Source organism: Camelus bactrianus, chromosome 8, assembly GCF_048773025.1.
Source record: "Camelus bactrianus isolate YW-2024 breed Bactrian camel chromosome 8, ASM4877302v1, whole genome shotgun sequence".
NCBI lineage: Eukaryota > Metazoa > Chordata > Mammalia > Artiodactyla > Camelidae > Camelus > Camelus bactrianus.
Window position 1 is genome coordinate 25,706,134 of NC_133546.1, and position 21,801 is coordinate 25,727,934.

At 33.6% G+C, this 21,801-nt stretch overlaps 1 protein-coding gene across 3 annotated transcripts in view; it reads left to right on the forward strand.

The window, feature by feature from the left end:
* Positions 1–21,801, forward strand: part of HBS1L (HBS1 like translational GTPase) — a 75,695-nt gene that overhangs the window by 38,347 nt on the left and 15,547 nt on the right. For 2 of the 3 annotated variants that reach the window (XM_010965608.3, XM_074368319.1), the window contains 7 exons: positions 7,967–8,075; positions 12,412–12,674; positions 13,145–13,310; positions 16,000–16,117; positions 19,261–19,407; positions 20,999–21,073; positions 21,632–21,749. In XM_010965608.3, the coding sequence (XP_010963910.2) occupies positions 7,967–8,075; positions 12,412–12,674; positions 13,145–13,310; positions 16,000–16,117; positions 19,261–19,407; positions 20,999–21,073; positions 21,632–21,749 (996 nt within the window). The remainder of the gene's footprint in view (positions 1–7,966; positions 8,076–12,411; positions 12,675–13,144; positions 13,311–15,999; positions 16,118–19,260; positions 19,408–20,998; positions 21,074–21,631; positions 21,750–21,801) is intronic. The other variant, XM_010965609.3, reaches the window with a different exon arrangement.

Here is a 21,801-nt window from a genome sequence, read left to right on the forward strand (position 1 = left end):
TGTCGACTTTTTAATGTCAGTAACATAGTGGTATAGCATCTTTGCTATATAATATTGCAGTTGCTTTTTCCGTTTAATATGTCATGGTTTTCTATCTGACTTTTATATCTGAAGCAAACTGCTTCATTGTTTGGCTGCATCATAATTAGTTTAACCATTCCCTTATTAAGGTGCATCTACAGTTTTTTCACCATTGCAAACAGCACAATAGTAAACAGTCTTGTTCATATATTATGTTGCACAGTGGTGTTAGTGTTTCTGTAGAACACATTCTCAGAAATACAGTGTATATATATGGTAATTTTTTGATTTTATCAAATTTCTCCCTGCAAAAGGTTGTACCAGACTGTACTCTTGTCAACAGTGTCAGCACTCTTCCCCATGTTCCCTTGCAACTCTGGATGCTAATTTAAAAAAAAAATGTAGAAATCCTTGTACTTACTCCTCTCTTCCCTCTCCCCTTTTGTCATTCCTTGTCCATCATCTCCTCTTTTCAGTCCTTCCTTCCCTCCTCATCCCTCCCTCTCCCTGCATTTCCTCTGTTACACCTTTCTTTGACTTGTGTATTTTGAGCTGGTCTATTTATTGCTCACTTTCTTTTTCTGAGTTGTTTTCTTTTATTGGTTTGTGTGTGTGTGTGTATATATATATTATATTTTATATATATGTATTATATTATATCTGTATATATAATATGTAATATTGTGTATATATATATATATAATATATTTATTAACCCCTTGTATATACTTCCCCAAATATGTTATATTTGCTTGTGGTATCTTTAATCAGGGAGACATTTTAAAATTTTTATGTAAAGTTTGTCAGGCTTCTTTACCTGAAAATTAAATATATTTTTCTTCTTACTTTACGATCATATCTTTAATCAACAAGGAATTTATATATGGTACATCATAAACATATGATAGAGCCTTTTCTTTGAATAAATAGCCAATATTCCCAATACAGTATTGAATATAACCCATTCTTTCTCTACTGATTTGAAACATCTCTTTACACATACTGAATTTCTAACTACATGTAACATATATATCCTCATATTTTCCATATACTAAATTTTAATTTTATGTATAACTTATAAATATATTCCTATTAATTGGTTCATTTGCAGATGCTCTGTTCTAATTCGTCAAGCTATTTTTATGCCATTACCACATTTTACTGTACTTCAGCTTTACGATGGCTGGTAGTTCCAGTCTCCTGTCATTATCCTTAATTTAAAAAGTTTATTGGTCATTCCTACATTTACTTTTCCAGATGAACTTCAGCATCAGGTTAGCATGTTTCCCCCCAAAATAGTCCCATTGGATTTTGTACTACCAGATCATTCTTTTTTTTTTTTTTTTTTTTTGGCATGTACTCTTGTAGAACACTTAAGCAAATTAAAAAAAAAAAAGACCTACTGGGTTCAAGCCAGCATAAGGTATACTTTTTGTGTAATTGTTTATCTGTGACTAGGTATGTGTTTATTCTAGCACTTTTTGACCCTGTAATTCCTAAAATTACTTTTTAAAAAAGAAGGCTAATGGATGCAGCAGCATCCAGTCAAACTGAAGATAATTACAGTGAATATGTATTGACCACAAACTTCAGCAATTATTTTTGATTTAGAGGTTTTCTGGCAAGGATAGTTTATGAACAATGATGAGATTATACCATAGAATAAAGGCCTGATTTATTTATTTTTTCAGTTGAGAATTTATTTATTTTTTCAGTTGAGAATACTTTTATGAGTATAGTGTTTATTACAGCATTTTTGTCAAGTACATGATTTAGGTGGTGGTATTCTTATTTTGCATACGGGATAAACTTGGTCTCTGGAGTATTTGATGACTAGATCAAGGCTCAAGTTCGTGAATTTTCTGGTGGCAGAACCTTAGATTTCTAGCCATGCTAGACTAATTAGAATTGATTACTGCAAGGTAGATGATATCACAGAGTTTAAATAGCATCCTAGGACTGAAGAGTCGGGGATACCTCACTAGTAGCTAGGGAAGAGGTAAGGAATTATATAAACTGATGAGACATGGCAGCATGTTTTATGGAGAAATCATTATTACAAGTTTCTATGGTTTTTCTCTTACCTGTTTTTAATTTAGCCTTCCCCATTTCTAATAGTCTCAGTAATTATCCTCCCTAATTTAGAATATTTAATACTACTTGTTTTACTTTCTACTTTTTGAATGAGAAAAATAGTCCTTGAAAGTAAATCTGTAAAAGGTCTGTTTTGTTTTAAAAACATCTTTCCTTCAAAGCTTCAGTTATATCGTCTTAATTTAAAGGTTTATTGATCATTGCCCAGTCTGTTTCAGAAATTTTGCCCCATTAATCCTTAAATATGCTTTTTCTCATGTTATTTTTGCCTCTTCTTTGTTTATTATTCAGGATCAGGTCAAATCTCATTTTGTTAAGTTGTCTCTAATTACTCAGGTACATACTTAGAATTCTCTTCCTTATTGTTTCTACAGCTTATCTCCACAGCGTTTATAATTGTCTTAGTCAAAATGGTGTATAAACTCCTTGAGAATAGCTACCAGGTGATTCATACATACCTTTTTTTTAAATCTAGCTGTGTCACAAGCCAAGGTTGTATAATCTTTGGCAAATTAGCTACTTTGAACCTCAGTTTCTCTGAAGTAAAGTTGGGATGATTATGCCCACTTTGTGTGGTTGTTAGGAAGGTAAAAGAGCATATCAAAACCACCCAGCAGGAAGGCATACAAGAGTGCCCGTAGCCAGTGCCAGATCGGCTTTCTAGAACCCAGATCTCTAAACATCAGGTGGTGGCTGGTGTTAAGTGCAAAAAGTAGAAAGAGAGTGAGTTGAGGTTATTGCCTGAAGAAGAGGTCTAAGATAACTTAAAAACAATAGAGATCAACTCACGGTTTCAGAACTTAAACCCTTAGGGGTTAATCATTACAATCTATTTTTTGAAAGCTTGTTGTGAGCAGAGCACTGTGTCATGTGCTGTGTACTGTGTAGACACAGTTCCTACCCTCAAAGAGCTAGTTGTCTAATACTGATTGTGCTTTAAAGACCAAAGGGATGAGTCAGAAGAGGGAAAATCTTGTGGCTAGGTAAGCAAAAATTTCATTAAATTCAGCAAGTTTGATAATTGTGTGGTGCTGGGAGATTTAGCTGAATCCTTTACAAAGGAATACACACTGAAAAAAAAGAAAATCTTCAGGACAAGAGACCTGGGTCATTTCATGCTCAGGAGAAAACCCAGATTCTGCTATTTGGATCTTAGCCCCAGGAAAAAAGCACTGGAGTTCTGGAGGAAGCAGCCCAGCAAGGGGTAACCACCAGGGACAGAAGGCTTTGCTTTAGAGGCAGCTGGGGTATGAGAAAGGTGAACTGGACAGGTAGGTGAGCTGGTTAGGTACAGGCCCTGCCACTGAGGCGAAGTCCCTTTGTTCCTTGAGGCTTTTTTTGTCTATAAAATAAGCAAGTTAGACTTAACTGAGTAGCTGTTATTTCCATCCAAATGAAAAGTCTTAAGTGATGATCAGTTCTCCACCCTACCGAGACCGAATGCTAATCACTAATATATGGCTCTTTAGAATGTATTTCTTTTTGGTAACCATGATTTGGTGAATGAGTTTTTGTGTGGCTTAGAGGAAGACATTGATAATTTTCCTTTGGAATGGCACATTCTACTTTATCTCCTGGTGGCCTGTTTGATTTAAAGGACATCTTACTGGTTTGGGAGTCACAGACACATACATTCACAGAACTAGGAATCATTTAATGTACTTCATTCTGTAGATGAGAAAACTGAGGCTAGTGAAATTAAATGAACTATTTAAGTTGTAAGGTAGGTAAAAGTTAATTAGTGGCAGAGTAGGAATTAGAATCCAAGCTCCTTTTTCCCATCCAGTACTCATTCCATGCTACCATTATTTGGTGACTTTCTGAAAATGTAATACTCAATTTCTTGAGGTTGTTATGCAGTAAGTGAATTTCTAGTCGGTTGGGGAAGATGAGGGAACACAGTAAACATTTTACACTTCTGTGTGATGGATTTGAATACTCATAAATGTATCTCTTATTGATCCATGGCTGGTTGTTTTAGTTATTAGTTCATTTCTGAGCTGTGTCAGTAGATTTGACCTGTCATCAGCATACTGCTAGTTGTGAGGGAGACTTTGTAATGTCATTGGATAAGTGGAAGTACATTACATTGCTGTTAACAACAGCTTAGTGCAAAATTTACTGAATGTGTTTCACTGACTATGGATAACATCAAACTGAATTAACATATTTCCAGAATACCGAGTCAAGGTTGTCTCTCAAGGGGAGGGTTCTAGAGTTAGAATTATTGAACCCCTTGAAATAGCATGCAGAATTTTGTGTGTAGTGTATTTTTCTGTCAAGAGTATCCCATTGTTTTCATTAGCTTTTTCAAAGGGCTGTTTGACCTAAATAAAAAGGTTTAAAAACCACTGCTTTAATGGGTGATATTCAGATCTATATAATACTAGGCTTACTTTTTCTCTAAAAAAGACTCATTATTTAAATAGGTTTAAAGGTTTGAGGTTTGATATCCTGTAGAAAGAAATCACCAGAAATGAAAACTAATATTTACTGTGTACCCAGAAATATTACAGGATCATATTGTGACTTTTCTCTGTGCTTAAAGACCTTTTATTTCCTTTTATGACCCACTTACTTTTTTTTAAATCAAAATTACAGTATTTCAATGTACTAAATGTATAAGTGAGTCAGGAAATTTTTTAACACACAAAATGGTTAGAAGGTATTAAAATGAATCTTAATGGGAAGTGGGACTTAACTGTGTATAGCCTGGATTGAGATACTTTTATGCTTTATGGGTCTTTTTCCCTTTTTTGACAGAGGCCAAAATCCACCATGCCTCTTTTTAGGGTGTTCTCCCCACCTCCACACCTCCCTCCCCCCACCTCCCCCTCCTCATCTTCATCATCGTCACCATGCTCTCAGTTTTCTCCTTCCTTATCTCTCACTCACCTCTCTTTCCTCTCTACTTTTGCTGTAACTTTGGAACTGCTTTTTTCGTGAAACCGAAACCTCTTCATAATTCTCAGTGTTTTCCCAGTGTTTTTTCTACTTTCTTGCCTTATTTCATGTGTATCTTCTCAAACACTAGGGTCTGGAAGATCAGCTTTATTCTTTTTGCTGCCTCTTCCAACACCATTATTCCTTCATCCTCCACCCCCCTTTTGTCCCCTTAAATCTCTACTCCTTTGAAGTTCCTGTCTTTTGCTTTTTATTAGTCTTCACTGTTGTCATCCTCATAGTCACTTTTCCTTATTTGTTAAAGACTTTGACAACTGGCTTACAATTTCTTCTACACTCTAAGGCCTTCATGGTCAAAGCTTACTTGTGCATCGATATGGAAAAACAAGTCCAGCACCCAGGACTTTCAGTTCCTTGACCACCTCATTCCAGTGACCTTTACCTCTCATCAGCTATTCACTGTAACTCCCCCTCCTCCAAAGTCATGCAATCACTTGTTCCATTCTGACACAGCCATCTAGTTGTACTTCTTATATCATGACCTTTTCCTGACCTTTGGACCCATCAGCTTTCTGCCAGCACTTCAGTACTCTTCCTTTGTTTTATTTGTTTAATCCAGTTCAGAGCTCATGAATAACTTTTCCCCTATTTGTTGCCAGTGCCTTCGGCTACCTTGTTTTGGCACCTGTTGGATAGAAACTTAATCCTGAATGAAGCAGTGCCTGTTCCTGAATGGCTGAACATTGCTAGAAAAAGCATATAGAAAATCAGTTTTATCTTCTTTATCAGATGATCCCATATCCCCCTTTTGCCACCATTCTACCACATTTCTCCTTTTCCAACCAGATTTTTTTAAAGAGAATCATTTGTCCAGATCTACAGATTGCTTATCTAAAGCCCTTGGGAGCAGATTTGATTCAAAAATCAGAATTTTTTGGATTTAGGAAAGTATTAACATCTATGGAGTGATAACCCCAGTGGGATGTGGGGCGCACCCTATAATCATCATGCTGTTATTTCTGCCCTGAGATGTGTGGCTTTTCACTTTGGCCTAGGTCAGGCTTTGCTTCCAAGTAAGTTAAAACAAACCAAGCCTCACTTTTTCAGAGCTCTTGGATTTTGGAATTACGGATAAGATATTGGACATGTACTTGCTGCTTCTGTTTTCTCAACTTCTTTTTTTTTTTTTTTTAACCCATTCTGGCTTTCCCTTCCCTCACTTCTCTCAGATGACTCTTGCTAAGTCTACAAATGACCTTTTCCTAAAGGGATCATGTCACTAGTGAGTGTTTTCAGTCATTTCTTTTCACTTGACTGAGCAGCACCCTCGGACTCTGGTGATACCAGGTCCAGCAGACACTCTCTTGCCTTAGCTTCCTTGGCACCATCCTCCCCTGACCCTCCTCCGTCACTGTTTTGCAAGCTCATTGTCCTCTTTTTTTTCTGTCCTCTATCTTGTGATTAACAGTTGAGTTTCTGCCAAGGCTTTGTCCTCCGACCACTTTTTTTCTTACTCAGTATTCTCTCCCTTGGTCATCTCACTTATATCAATGCTTGCAGCAACTAATTATGTGCTGATGAATCATATGCACCAGCCCAGACTTTTCTGAACTTAACCATTTATTTTATCCTCTCCTCTCTTTCCCTTCCCCCTGCTTTCTTACATCATTTTGTTGGCTTCTGTTAGAACAAACATTAGGATCTTTGCTGCGGCTCAAAGGTCCTGCATTGCCTAGCCACTGCCTCCCTCTTCAGCTTCATTTAACTAAACTCCCTCTCCTCTGCTTTTACTCCCTCTGAAGTCCATCCATGCTGCCTCCTACTGCAGGGCCCTTATGCAAGCTACTCTCTGTTCAGAGTGCTCTTCTTGTGTGTGTAGTTAATTCCTACTTATTTTTTGTATCTTCACTCAACTCTCACTTTCCTGTGGAAGCACTCTAATTCGTTTGCCCTGTCACCAAATCTTAAGTGTTATGCCGATTATAACACTAATAACAGTTTTAATTTTACTTTTATTTTTTGTGATCAGTTAATACATTTTCTCCACTAGATTGTAATCTTTCTCAGTACAAGGGTTATGTCTGCTTTTGTTCACCATTATATTTCCAGCATAGTGCTTGGCATATAGTAGCAAATAGCAAACATTTTGAATGAATTATATACATTAATTTCTTATCTAATTTTTTTACAGTAATTTCTGTATATATATTTACCAATGTAGCACATGCAATTTCTGTAGTTTTATGTGGACCCAATCCTGATGGTACTCTTACTAAAAACTATAAAGATACATTCTAAAGAATTCCATACATATATTTTTAAGGGATCAAATGCATGAAAGTCTTACTTTGATCTAGCTTATAATTTATTCTCCTTTATGATATTAATTCACTTTTTCTATATTGAGCTCTTCCCTCATATTCTTTATAGATATCAAATATCTTACTAAATCTGGTTTTGTGTGCAAGTAAAATGTATGCAGTGTCTAGCACAATTCAGCAGACTCTCAGCTTGCTGATCAGTTTATAGGTATCACGATTAAAAATAGTTTAGCCATCTGCTAACTGACCAAACAATTTTAGTATCGTGAAAGGGCGTGGTTGGAGAGGGAGCTATAGGGTCTAGGTATAATGTCAGAACAAGGCTCAGTGCAGAAACCACCTTGTGACCTCTTAATACTGAAACTTAAGAGTCAATTCAAAATTAGGAAGAGATTTGGTGGAGGTTAAGCATAACAGAGCCCTGACAGTAGGGGATTTCCCAGAATAGGGTGACAGAAGAATTTCTTTCAACATTTTAATATTTCACTGAATTTTTTAGGGAAAAAATATGTATTTATAAAGATGTGATTCTGTGAAAATTATCATAATATGTATTTAATATGTAATAAATGTTTCTAGGAATCAACTTGAATTAATTAGCCTTTTATATTTTACTCTTTAATTAGGAAAATCAATAGATTCCCAGTCATCTCGCAGTGACTCTGAAATTGTGCCAAAAGTTGCTAAAATGACTGTATCTGGAAAGAAGCAAACTATGGGATTTGAAGTGCCTGGGTAAGGTTTTTTAATGCCTCCCCTCTTTTTTGAAATTAGTATTGTCTGCTTATTAGACTATGAGAAAGAGAATCTGTTTCAATTTTGCATAATATATCATAATCATTGGTGTATGTAATGGGTCCTCAGTATGGCATAGTACAAACAGGAGGGGATGAGAAATTAGGCTTGATTCTAGGCTTATCTTGGTGTATTAACCTGTCTCACTGTCAGTTTCCTCATGCAAATTAAATATAGCTACTTTAACGTAAAAAACCTATGATTTTGTGAAATCTAGTACTGGGAGGTAGGGAATCCTTGTGCCACTAGATGGCGTAGGTAAGTAGTGTTTAGGAATTAAATGTAGGTGAATCATGGAATCATTAATTAAAATTTTTTTACTACTATCTTTAAACTTTAAGATTTTCATACTGAATAAAATAGATCAGTATAACAAAGAGATAAATTATAAAATAAAACACACCCAGAATTGCAAGTATCTAGTGAGAAATGATAGTAAGTCATTTTAGTAGTACCTGTTTCACTATCTTTAGAATTCTCTGAAGAGTTTTTTATAGACAAGGGCATTGGGTTCCTTGGAACATAACAGCACAGTTTAAAGACATTAACTTTATCTGTTATTTATAAAGTATATTTATTTTGTCTACCAGTTACATAAGTAAGAAACACTATAATCAAATATAAGCAATACAGGGTTTTTTTTTTTTTTCCAGTTTCAGGAAATACAAATTCAGCAGCCCTATTTTTCCTCCTTTACAATATTCTTTTATGTAAATTAATGGAAGTATCTATGAGTCTTGGCTGGGAAGAATGTTAACAATTACCTAGTTCATTTCTTTGATTTTGTAGAAGCAGCACTTTATTCATTAGATTTTAGGTTTAGTGAGGGAAGGAACTCCATTTCTAGGACATAGCAGGCATTCAGTATATGTCAGTTGAATGACTGAATGAATGAAAAAGTTAATTTTTAATTTGAGTAACTTTAGTTCATTACAATAATTTTGATCTTGATTCAGTAACAGAAAGCTCAATGCATGTCTTTTCTCTCTGAATTGGGGTTGGGTTGCCAGAATTATAAATACCTTTTTTATCCCCATGTCTTAAGTACCATTTAATCCTATTAGGGGATTATTTCCATTGAGAGAAGAAAAAATAAATAGAATACATAATGCCTTGTTCTAAGGATTTTATAATCTTATGTGAAAGGTTTCAGCAGTCTTAGAAAGCAACATGCAAATGAACATAGTACAAAGAGAAGGGAATGAAAAAATAGGCTTGATTCTAAAGTTATCTATGTATGTTTGTCTATACATAGAAGTATATGCATAGTTATCTATGTGAATATTTATAAAAATAATGGAAAATAAATGAGCAAGAAAAAAATAAATAGTAAATATAAGTAAATAATTCTTGCAAACCCACCTCTATGCTTTACAAGTGTAATGCAAGCCTTTCAAAATCTTACAAGATTGTATGCTTCATGAGGACAGGGACCATTAATGTTCATCATCCTATTCCTTTCACAGTATAGTTGTTTAAATATTTATTGATCAGAATCCTTGGGAAAATACATTTTATTTTTAAAATAAACTTGTTCATAGTATAAAGGTAAAAAGCAGCCTGTGAGCCAGTATTGTGATGGGGTCCTATGGGAGAAGTCATCAGAATGTGAAAGATCTGCAGGTGCAGATGGAGATACTCAGAAATGCATCATGTTGCTCAAGGACCAAGCTATGTTTACATCAACTACTTTTATAGGATTTTCTGGGAAAATTTATAGTAGGGATAATGCTTGGGCTGTTGTTTTGATTTGGTCTCAAGGAAGCACAGAGAAACATAATTAAACACTTTTGAGTCAAGACTTCAGCATCATAGATTTCTACTTTGTATGATTCCCAGTGGCAGCTTATAAAAAAGAATAATGCATTTCTTAGAAGAAAGTGAAACTGCAGATTTTTCTTCACTAGTATTAAAAATAGTAAATACCCTCTAGAAAATGCATGTAAGTAAAAATGGTTAGAACCTTGCATAGAGAACAGATAACTTGGTGGTTAACCTTTTAAGTCTAAGTTAGCTTTTCAGTATCATTTAAATAACTCACAAAGAAAGATTAAGCCTCTATAGTCATGTAGAAATATTCCCACTTTTGGAAAAATGGTTTTAAAAAAAACCAGACCATTTTATAATAATAGGTGAGATTACAAAATTATATCAGAAAGCACCCGAAAATGTATTCAACCAACTTTTTCTTTTGTACCAGTCAGTAATTATAGCTCTGAACCCAGAATGGTCATTTTTAGACATCATCTTGGAGATTTTTCAAAAATCTTAAAACATTGACTTTTGCTTCATAATATGCAGAAGTTTTTAGTAAGTACAGACTTTACCTAGGATGTTCTTCTAATTACTTTGGCCACTCTCCTCTAACCCTGTACAATTTAGTGAACTAATTTGCAGTTTACCTAAAACTTACTTGAAAGGGGGTGTTACCATGATAGCAAGAGAAAAGCAACCTTTCATGTTACTGAATTGTAACTGAGACGATCAAGTCAGACCCATGCTTTGTGACATGCTTTCTGTTCTGAGCAGGGCTGCCTGGGTTGGTGGGTGAGTGAGCTTCAGGCCTCAACCCACTGTGTCAGCCATAGCTGTTCTGCTTTTATCTGTTTTCTATGTCGTAGTTAGCGTGAGCTTTCCTTTGAAGAAAAGCTTCTGTCACTAACAGCAGGAAGATTTGAAGCCACAGATTGTGATTTCTCCCAGGTCTGATCAGAACCAAGAGTCTGTGTCTAGTCATTCTGGCTGAATACTTTTATAGTAATTTGTAGGGTGTTTTTTTGTTTTTTTGTTTTTTTTGACTCCTCTAAATGTAGAGTTGTCATGTTTTTTGTTTCAGAACTAGCTGAGGTCATTCAAATAAATGTTTGCAAATTATAGTCTCAGTGTGATATCCTTAATTTAGTCCACTGGAATATTATAAAAGATTGGGAATATTTTCCACATAAATTTTTTCCCTGTAGTTCAAGATGAAGCTATTCTGTCTGAACAGTGTTAAAACCTGAACACCAAAGTTGCTAATTGGAGATTTGCAAAAGCAAAATAAAATGGGAATGGATATGAGGTTTTTAATGAAGTTGCAAATATAAAACTAATGTGGCTCTTTGCTGAAGCATAGTATGAAGGGTTAGTACTGAGCATATTAAAATACCCTGAAAGGGAACAACAAATCTAGAAGAAAATAGGTTTACTGTTCCCACACATTTCTATTGTGCTGCAGTTCTTAAGTGATTTTTTTTAAACTGCTTTTTGCATATAATTCTTCTCTGCCAGCTCCAGATTGAGTTGTAAATAATTGATTTCATTCTTAATAACTAGGAATTTACCCTGTTCTTTGTCCTAACCCTGTTTATCTGTGTCACTGCTTCTTGGCCTTTTGGCTATGATCAAGTATAGTATCTGTTTATCTGTGTCATTGAAGGAAAGGTGAGGCATATCATAGTCTGGTTGATTAGATCACATTCTTTATAGCTATCCATGGGGATAGCCCTGGTACAGTTTCTATGGAGGATAGTCAAAGAGCTAATGAAGAATTAAGATCAGTGTTTACTTTTGGAGGCATTGTTACTGTCAGGGAGAAAATAAATTAAGCTAGATGGTATTGTTTCTATTTTATATATCCCAGTCCCTCACTAGACTGTAAGCTTTTGGAATCAGTTGATAACTTTTTTATTTCTGTGTCATCATTTCTTTTCAACATCAGTGCCAAGTATATGTTACAGTTTTAAGTGAATCAAGTATTTGTTGAATTAATGAATCAAAACTCCTTTGCCAAACTAATAAGAAAATGTAGACATTTAGAGATATCTCCTTTAAGGATAGTGCTTGAGCAGAAAAGATGGTAAGTCTGTGTCCTGTTGGAAGAATGAGTTAGGGTTAAAACTGATTAAACTATTTTTTTAATGCTAATTTATCTCCAGGAGCACAATGGTGCCAATTTTTACAAAACATCTCCTTTATGCCATCTGTTTTGATAGGATTATATGGCTAAGCTATGGGCTTAGACATTGAATTTCAGTTATTTTACGGGATGTTTTCTTCTTATCTTAGTTTTTGGTAGTCTGTTTTTCTCCTGGGATCTCCCAAGTCTGTATTTTTGTGGTTTGGGTCTAACTACTTATCATTTCCACCTTAACAGACTCTAGCCACGTAGCGGCTAGAGATCATTTGGGTCTACAAGTGTAAGGAATATGAAGAGACAACTTCTCTGCCCTTCTGACATTATAGGAGGTCAGTCAAGTTGGTTTAAACACTTTATTCCTCTCTCTGCTTTCTGTAGGGTAACTGCTGAAGAAAATGGTCATAGTTTCCACGCGCCTCAAAAAGGACATTCTAGTGAAGATACCAGCGTTGTTTCTTCTGATGCACCTGACACTGTTCCTAAACCAGCTCTTCCATCCCACACCATTCAAGTGTCAGAAGAGCAGAGTTCAATACCAACACCAGTGAAAAAGTCTGGCAAACTGAGGCAGCAAATAGATATAAAGGCAGAACTGGAGAGGCGACAAGGAGGGAAGCAACTCCTCAACCTAGTGGTTATTGGTAAATGCCCTTTGTTCCTCCGGGTTGTCAGTCAACTGCTTGAGCCCAATAACTTCCTAGTGGCAGCGTGGAAATTCATTCCACTCTGAGTTTCTGTGTGAGTGTAAATAGACATGAAGCAAGAAGGCCTGGCATCATAATGCCAAGTTACCAAGGGCACTCTGGGTGAAATAATCCCCAGTTACCAAAAAAGTCATTAGATTTGGTTGTATCATTTTCATTTTGTGAACATTTGAAAATGGCATGTCTTGTTGACAATTTTAATTTCCAGAAATCAAGGAAATTTCCCCCCTCTCTAAAGAGACATGTTCTTTTTTTCTCCATTTAGACATTTTAACTGCTATTTGATAAGAATTGGTACTACTCTAAACACTGACACAAACTATCAAATTATCTGTTCATGCAGTGCCTCAATGTGAACAGCGTCTGGAAAATGTACCTAGTATTAATCCTGAATCAATTTTCCTTAGGTCATGTTGATGCTGGGAAAAGTACTCTGATGGGCCATTTGCTTTATCTTCTGGGTAATGTGAACAAAAGAACTATGCATAAGTATGAACAAGAGTCTAAAAAGGCTGGCAAAGCTTCGTTTGCATACGCATGGGTCTTGGATGAGACTGGCGAAGAGAGGGAAAGGTAGTCACTGTATTTCAACATTTTCATTTTGAAATAATATAAAGTCTTTTAAATAAGTATGTAATATATGTTGAATATCCATGAAACATACCATGAAATATTTGAGACACTTTTTTTAAAGCTTTCAATTATCAGGGAAATATTTTTATTGTAGTCTTCATTATAATATACATACATTTTTTTATTCTTCCAAATTCTATGAGAATCATTTAAAAGAATGCTTATCAAAAAAATTTAAAAGACACAGAGAAAAAGGCAGTGAAAACCCTTAGCTAATTAATTTTTAGGGAAAAGTTTCAGTTGCCACTTCCCCAAGCATATGTCAAATTGTCTTGGTTTTGGATTAAAATTATGAGTAAGACTTAATTTTATATCAGGTTATAAAGGAAAGGTAACTTCTTGTAGTAAACTGTCTTCTGTCTGGAATCAAAATGACCAGTAAATCCAACTTACCAGACTTAATTCATTTTTATACTTTCTGTACTATGTTTTTATGGGACAGAGTCAACAAATAATTAAACCTATCTCCTACCACATATATCTAATCCAGTCAATTACTCCTATATCTGTTACTGTGTTCAATGCCAACTTTGGAGAGATTCTAGCAGGAGAGTGCAGCTAATCATATACTTCTGGCCAAACTATTTCTTTTGAAGTTTTTTAGAGTGGTGACATATACCGTGTTAAAACTGTTAGGGATGGGGAAGCCAATAGCATCTTTGTCAGAAAGAAAGAGGGCACCTTAATAATTAAGTGAGGTTGTAGATGTATCAGCTATGTCAAAATAATACTCTACAAGTCCTAAATTGACAAAGAAATTACTCTGTGTTCCCTGATGTCTTCATTCTGAATATGATTAGAGAATATATTTGGATTTTCGTACTTTAAAAAAAATGTGTGTTAATTTTCTTGAAATATTGGATAGTCTATCTACATTGTAATATATAAGGTAATTCTCAGTAAAGAGGGTCATAATATTCCTTAGTTATTCTGGTAAATAGAATCTTATATCATAGTGGTTTGGCTTTTTTTTTTTCTACTTGTTAAAAATCTTTTTTATTTCATATAGTACACAAACTTATTTTCCAACCTAGTAAGAAAAATCAGTTGGACAGTTGCAAATTTTTGGAAAATGACTATTGGAAAACTAGAATTTTATATGATATCAGTATTATAAGACTAAATAATTTCCACCTGTCAACTTACCAAGCAGATTATTAAAATATATGGCTTTTTAGTTTTCTTTGTACTATCTATTAGGTAGATAAAGGGATTGAGAAGAACATAATTTAAGGTAGAATGACTTGTTTGAATTTATTTCATGTGTAAATTGACCTGGCAAGTGAACTAATAATCTGTCTCATTCTTTAGAATAAATAGTAATTTTATTGGGTTTTTTTTTTTTTTTTTCATAATACATCTGCTGGATGGCTGTTTTATTTTTGCTTCTGGTAGTTCTCTATTGCTCACTTTTTAGAATATTCCTGAATTCTGTAGATAGCAGGAGAGTCCAGATACATAATGGGAGTTTTAATTCACCACTATACATTCCTTAATAGCATCTCAAAAATACAATGTGTTGATAAATATTTAAAAATCCTCTGTTCTGCTTATGTGTTGAACAGAAATTAGTAACATGAGTGACATTTTCATTTCCTTAGCATTACAAGTGCAGAGCAGAGCTGGGTCAGAAGAGAACGGTCAAAGCAGCCTAGGGAGGAGCTCAGACTCAGTCTTGGTTCAGTACTATTCTCAGGCAGTTTATTTGGGGATTATTAAAGAGACATGAGCATCATTTTCACAAACTCAAATGGCCCATGGTTTCAGTTTCAACTAGAATAACTTGACTCAGGAGACCCACGGTTATCTTACTGCTAGAGTAAACACATGATTTACCATTGTAATTGTTGGGACACTTTGGTAGTAAAAGGGAATGCTTATTCTTTACTCTGGACTATCCTGGGCAAACAAGGATGAATAATTACCTAGTTTATTGTCCACCTGATTTCCCTTTCTAAATTCCAGACATCTAGGAAGACTCAGGACCTCTGTAGACCCTCCCTGGGCTTTCTTGCAATGTGAACCCATGTTTTTGTGCTAAGAAGAGACACTGCATTGATCTCCAAGAATGATGACATGAGATGTGAAACCACTACTGTTTCCCCTCTTTGAATTTTAAAAAATCATGCATCTCCTTTGATATTTTCTGTTTTCTAATTAGTAAAATACTAACTAGCCTCGGAAATGAAAGTTTTATAAGTTTATTTCTATAATTAGTAAGCATAAATGTAAGAGGATGAGGAAAACTACCGTCTAGTATTGGTCATTCTTCATTTTATCTTTTTTCATCTGCAGTATTTACTGCCCCTTCCAGAGTTGTCCCCAGATATCTTTATCTGTTCACAGTTTACACGACTTCTTACCCCAAAAAAGGAAATGGGAAACATCTATCATTTTGATTAAGCACTTACTGCATCCACAACCTTGTTTAAAAGCCTTATCAGTGTAATTCTGTTACAGCAAAAATTCCAGGTAGCCTAATTATTCAAAATAATAGACGTTATATAATAGAATTCCCATTGTTGCTTAAGACTTTAGACTGTCATTTTCGCCTATATTATTAAATAATTTAATTCATAACACTGATTGTTTCTGTAGTGCATACTAACCATTTTATGTTTTCTTTAAGGGGAGTAACAATGGATGTTGGCATGACCAAATTTGAGACCACAACCAAAGTGATTACATTAATGGATGCTCCGGGCCATAAAGATTTCATCCCAAATATGATTACAGGAGCAGCCCAGGTACCAGATATTTCCTTAACCAAAGTACACTAACAATACATAAAATTTCCTGATGCTGAGGTTGTAAATCTAGGATTGTAACTTGTAAAATATTTTTAAATTTAACATTTAAATTTTTTTAAAAATTTGAAAAAATTAGAGAAATATTGCATTTTTCATGATCTCTTGATTGATACTTCATAAAATCTTTTCTAATTTATTACAAGGAGTAGATGTATAAAAGCTATACATTTATAATAAAAATAATAGTCATTTTCTTGATGAAGTGGAGCTTTATATTTCATTTATTAATAATTTGGAGTGGATGTTCAACATCTGCCTTTTTGCTATATTTATATTCAAGTCCTGTATCTTTTTAAGGAGCTGATTTATTCAGAAATACTGAAGCTTGGCAGTTTTCCCCCTTTGGGAAATTTACTTTCTTTATAATATTGAAAAATATTTGCATGATTACATGATTCTTAATGAGGAGATTGAAAAAAATTAAAAGATAATAACTAATTAAAACAATGAAAATAGCACTATACATATAGGACATTGATTTCTTTTATAATAGGTGACTATTAGAAAATATGGAGAGTTCAGAAGTTTGCCTTTGTCACTTGGCAAAAGTGTGACTTCAGCAATTGACCTTTTCTAGATTTTTCCACCCATTTAAAGGGAATGTTAATATGAGCATTTTGTCAATCTAAAAGGGATGCTATATGAATAAGTTAGAACATATTTGAAGATAAATGAAAAAGTATTGGATTCTATTTTAGAAAGTTGATAAATAATTTAAGAATATTAATTTAAGGTCCATGGACTGATTGAGATCATGATGATGGAAAAGTAATAATTATTACTGTTGACTGAGTACTGAATATGGGCCACTGTACTAGGTGTTTTGTATGCATTTAGTTTAATCCTTATAACAACTCTATGAAGTACATGTTATCCTCATTTTAAATTGATGTACCTCTAATCACATTTACCAAAGAGTATTATATGTTTTTCTCTTTGTTTCCTTCTATGTATATGTGTGTGTGTGTTTTCATTCAGTGAATACTTATTGCATGCCTTCTGTGTGCCAGGCACCATGGTAGGAGTGTGGGGATATGATGGACTACAAAGCACATTTTGAGAGGTAAATGGGAGAGGCAGACACCAGAAAATGCTTTTGAATTCTGGAATCTTAGAGTGCAGAGTAATCGTAAGGATCATTTATTCCAAATTCTTATGGTATTAGGGTAGGAAAGGATTTTAGAGATTATCTAATGGAATTCTATATGTGACAAATGAAGAAATAGGCTCAAAAATATAAAAAAAAAAAAAAGGTAGGCTTTTGAGGATACAAAGAAACATACAAGGCATGCTGCCTCTCCTCAAGGAAGTCACAGTGTAGGAAGGTGAGACAGGTAAAGACAAAAGGCTAACACAAATGTCCTGCAAGAAGAACATGCACAGTACGCATGACAAGGAGAGATGCCTTTTTATGGCTTAAAAGGCTTCTTTGAAAATACATTAGCATTTGAACTCCCAAAGACTGTTGCATAGAAAAAATAGAGAAATTGCCCAGTAATTTTTTGGTGATGATAATAAGAAAGAGGATTAGGAAGAACACTTGCTGCTTTGGGTATCTTCCCAAATCAGTGAATTTTAAATTTTAACCTAAGAAAGTAAATAAAGTTTGACAGTTATTAACAAAACTTGATGAGGAGATTTATAATCATTGGGCCTAGGATTTGTAAAGTCAGGGCTGGGTACTTTATATAAACGACATTTACCCACCAGTGTTTCTGTGAAGTGAGATAGACAATTTGCCTGAGGTGTGAGACCTATTAGTGACAATACGTGAGTGTAAGAGCCAATTTTCAAACTGATTGCTTCAGTTTGTGCTCTTAACCAAGAATCCTTGATCAAAAGAACTGGATTTTATTGAAGAAGTTAAGAGTTTAACAGTATAAATCATGAAGGATTGGAAATTAATGCTACATTTAACAGTAGATACAAAGCATTGGCAAAAATCATTGATGAGAATGAAAATGGAGGAACATCTATGGTTGCACAAACTGTTTTCCTGCAAATTTTCAAAGCTGCATCCACATGATGCAAGTGGAGTCACATAAAGACATATCAATACAAAAGAACAGTGGGAACCTGTTGAACTAGTATCAGTAAAGCTAAAGAAGAAAATGAGCTGGGTCAAGGTTAACTTCCTTTCTTCTTTGTGTGTGTGTGTAAATTGAGTATAAGAGAAGACAAGTCTTTCATCTGATTGTCAAAATGATCCACAGAAGTTAGGAAACTGCTATTTAGGTACTTTTTCAGTAGCTGTAGTGCGAGAATATACTATTTTTTGCTAATTCGTTAGAGTACAGCTTTTCATCATTATGAACAATACTCTGACAAATATCTCTGTAAATCCATAATTATTTCTCTAGGATAAATTCCTAGAAGTAGAGTTGTTGGGAAACAAAATATACGTAATTTTAAGGCTCTTGACACTTATTGTGAAAATGCCCTCCAGAAAGGCGGTGGACTCACAGTCCCACAGGCAGTGTTTGTGTCAGTGTCCATCTGCCGGCACCCTTGCTTATAGTAAACAATTTCGTCTTTCAAATCTTTGCCAATGTGATTTGTACAAGTGGTCTAAGGGAAGAATACATTGATGCATTTTTAATGTCCTTTTTTTGTTTATTCTAATACATTTGAATTTTTGAATATTTATTGGCCATTTATATGTTTTCTTTAGCAAATTGTTAGCTAGTTTTCTGTAGAGCTGTGTCTTTTTCCTTTTTTGGCAAAGACTTTATATTAAGATTATAACTTTTACCATATGTGTTCTATGTTACAAATATTTGTTTTATTTACTTATGTTTTAATTTTATGTTTTTCTCCTTTGCTTAGTTATTGTGATTGTTATATAACCAAATATGACAATCTTTTATTCATTATGTTGTGTTTTTTTGGCCACATGCTAGTACTTTGTTTTAAAATTTTAATCCATCTTTGTAATTCCTTTGTTTGATTTGCTTTGTGTTTGGTGTCAAGTTAGAGTTGCCTTTAAAATCTGACCAACACAGTTAATTGAATAATCTGTCCATTGAATTAAAATGCTGGGACATTATTTCTAGTTTTGAAGATTTTTTTTTCTTCTTTAGGCAGATGTAGCTGTTTTAGTTGTAGATGCCAGCAGAGGAGAGTTTGAGGCTGGATTTGAGACTGGTGGACAAACACGGGAACATGGCCTCTTGGTTCGTTCTCTGGGAGTAACCCAGCTTGCAGTTGCAGTCAATAAAATGGATCAGGTATTTCAAGACTTGAAAATTCATTTTAGATGCTAATTAAGATGATTCTATGCCATATTGATGACCTGAGATATGACGAGTTTACATTTTATTAGTCCAGTTGTCATATTTTAAAAAATAAATGCACGATCCTGATAGTAAATAAATGAGATATTAGTAATTTTAAGCAAGAAGATAAATTCTCATTTTCAGAATTAATTTCTAAATCTTTATTTTTAGTTAAAAAATGCATATTTATTTTAGTATAAAGAAAACCTGAAACAACATGTATTTGCAACTCTCCCCACCCCTAATTTTTAACTTTTCATTTTGTACATCCATCCAGTGTATTTTAATATATAAAAATCTTTTTCTTTATAACATTGGGTACTAATCTGTTTCATTATCTGCTTTTTCAAAAAATTGACAATATTCTTGTTCATGTTTCCAAGTAATTAATAATTTTTATATAGAGTTTGTTTTTATAGCTTTATTCTAGTGTATTTTAAAGATATACTATAATTTATTTAAACAATCCCCTACTTTTGGATATTTCTAGTTTTGTGTGTGTGTACATAGAAATAGTTTATTCTATGGAAATTTCTGGGCCTAAGGACATACACATTTTTAAGACTTACTGTACATGATCGAAATGCCTTTGAGAAAAGCTCTCGTTATTTACTTCTATATGGTATGTTCACTTTCCCAAACTTTTATCAACACTGCTGTTATTAAAAGATTGTATTCCAATTTGACATATAAAACATGATTTTTCTTTTTTTAATTTACTCTTCTGTGAATGGTAATAATATTTAAATATATTTTGTATGTTTATTTACCATTTGTATTTTTTCTTTTGGAATTCATATAATTTGGAACTTTAAAAAAAATTTGTAATTTGTAAAGTAATTTATTTATTAAAGATATTAATGTTTACTTTTGATTTATTTCTTTATGCTTAGGTATTTTCATACCCTGAGATTAGATACATATTCACCTAAGTTTTTCTACATAGTTTTTTTATAGTATCAGTATTATATATATCTTTTATTTTTTCTCAGTATTTTAGTATGAAAATTTTCAAACATAAAGAAAACTTGAAAAAAATTTACAGTAAATACCCACATTATCCATCTTTTTTGACATGAATTTCCATGTAAGTTATAATTTGCAGTCATTGTTCCATTTACCCTTAGATACTATATAGCATGGGTGTGGGTATCTAGAGTTTTTATTACATACACATTCTTAGTCTGTTTGACTTGGGTGCGGATGGTCAGTAATTTTATTTTATTTCAGCAGTTGGTCTTAGCACAATTTAATAAGTTACTCACTTTTTCTCCCCAAATTTGAAATCCCTTTTAGCACTGAACAAAAAATTCTGTATGTACTGGAGTTTGTTTCTAGACTTTCTGTTGTAGGAAAAGTTACTTTTAGATCGTATTAATAGTAAGATCTGACATTCTAAGCTTTAATTTTAATATATTTCATATTGAATAGATTTTATAATTATATTTTATAGTGTTGATTGTTTATATTTTATTGCAGAAATTTAAATTTTATATAGCATGGTCTGAAGCATAGTTTTAAAAATAAATTGGATCTTTATCAGGTTAATTGGCAACAAGAAAGATTTCAAGAGATTACTGGAAAACTTGGGCACTTTCTTAAGCAAGCAGGTTTTAAGGTAAGATAATTTTAAATTTATTCAGTTACTTTCCTTATGTCTAATTTTACTGATATGAGAGAAAAAACTACTTTGTTGTCTTGTTCTGTATGTTTAATTCTTTTTGTTTTTATGTCCCCTTGGGATTATGTATATCCTATTTTATATTTTTTGGATTACTTCATTCTAGAAAATTGCATGCATTTTATAAATTGGCTTGGATTTAATATTAGTAAAAGACTTTATCTCCACCTATTAAATTAAATGTGTAGGTTTAGGGAGGTCACAGTGGAAGAGGAAAATTAGTAGAGAGAAATTTCTCCAGCAAAATATGCCTGTGTTACCAGGTAAAAATGCTTCTGTGTTTTGGAACAAACTTGTAAGTTTCCCACAAAATCAAAAAAGTTGAAAACTGTTGGATTAGATAATTTCAGGGCACTAGTTCTGTGATTTCTGTTACTTTTTAAAAAGTACATGGCTGCTTTTGCAAACTTGGTATAGTTATTGTATGGTGTCCCTTTTAACATTTTAAAAACAATGCTGTATTTAGTTTCATATATTCAATCTTTTTTTTAATAGGAAAATGATGTAGCTTTTATCCCTACAAGTGGTCTCAGTGGTGAAAATCTAATCACAAGATCTCAATCAAGTGAACTTACAAAATGGTATAAAGGCCAATGTTTATTAGAACAAATTGGTAAGAATTCTGCCATATTAATTTTATTGCATTGTGAACTTTATTGATTATT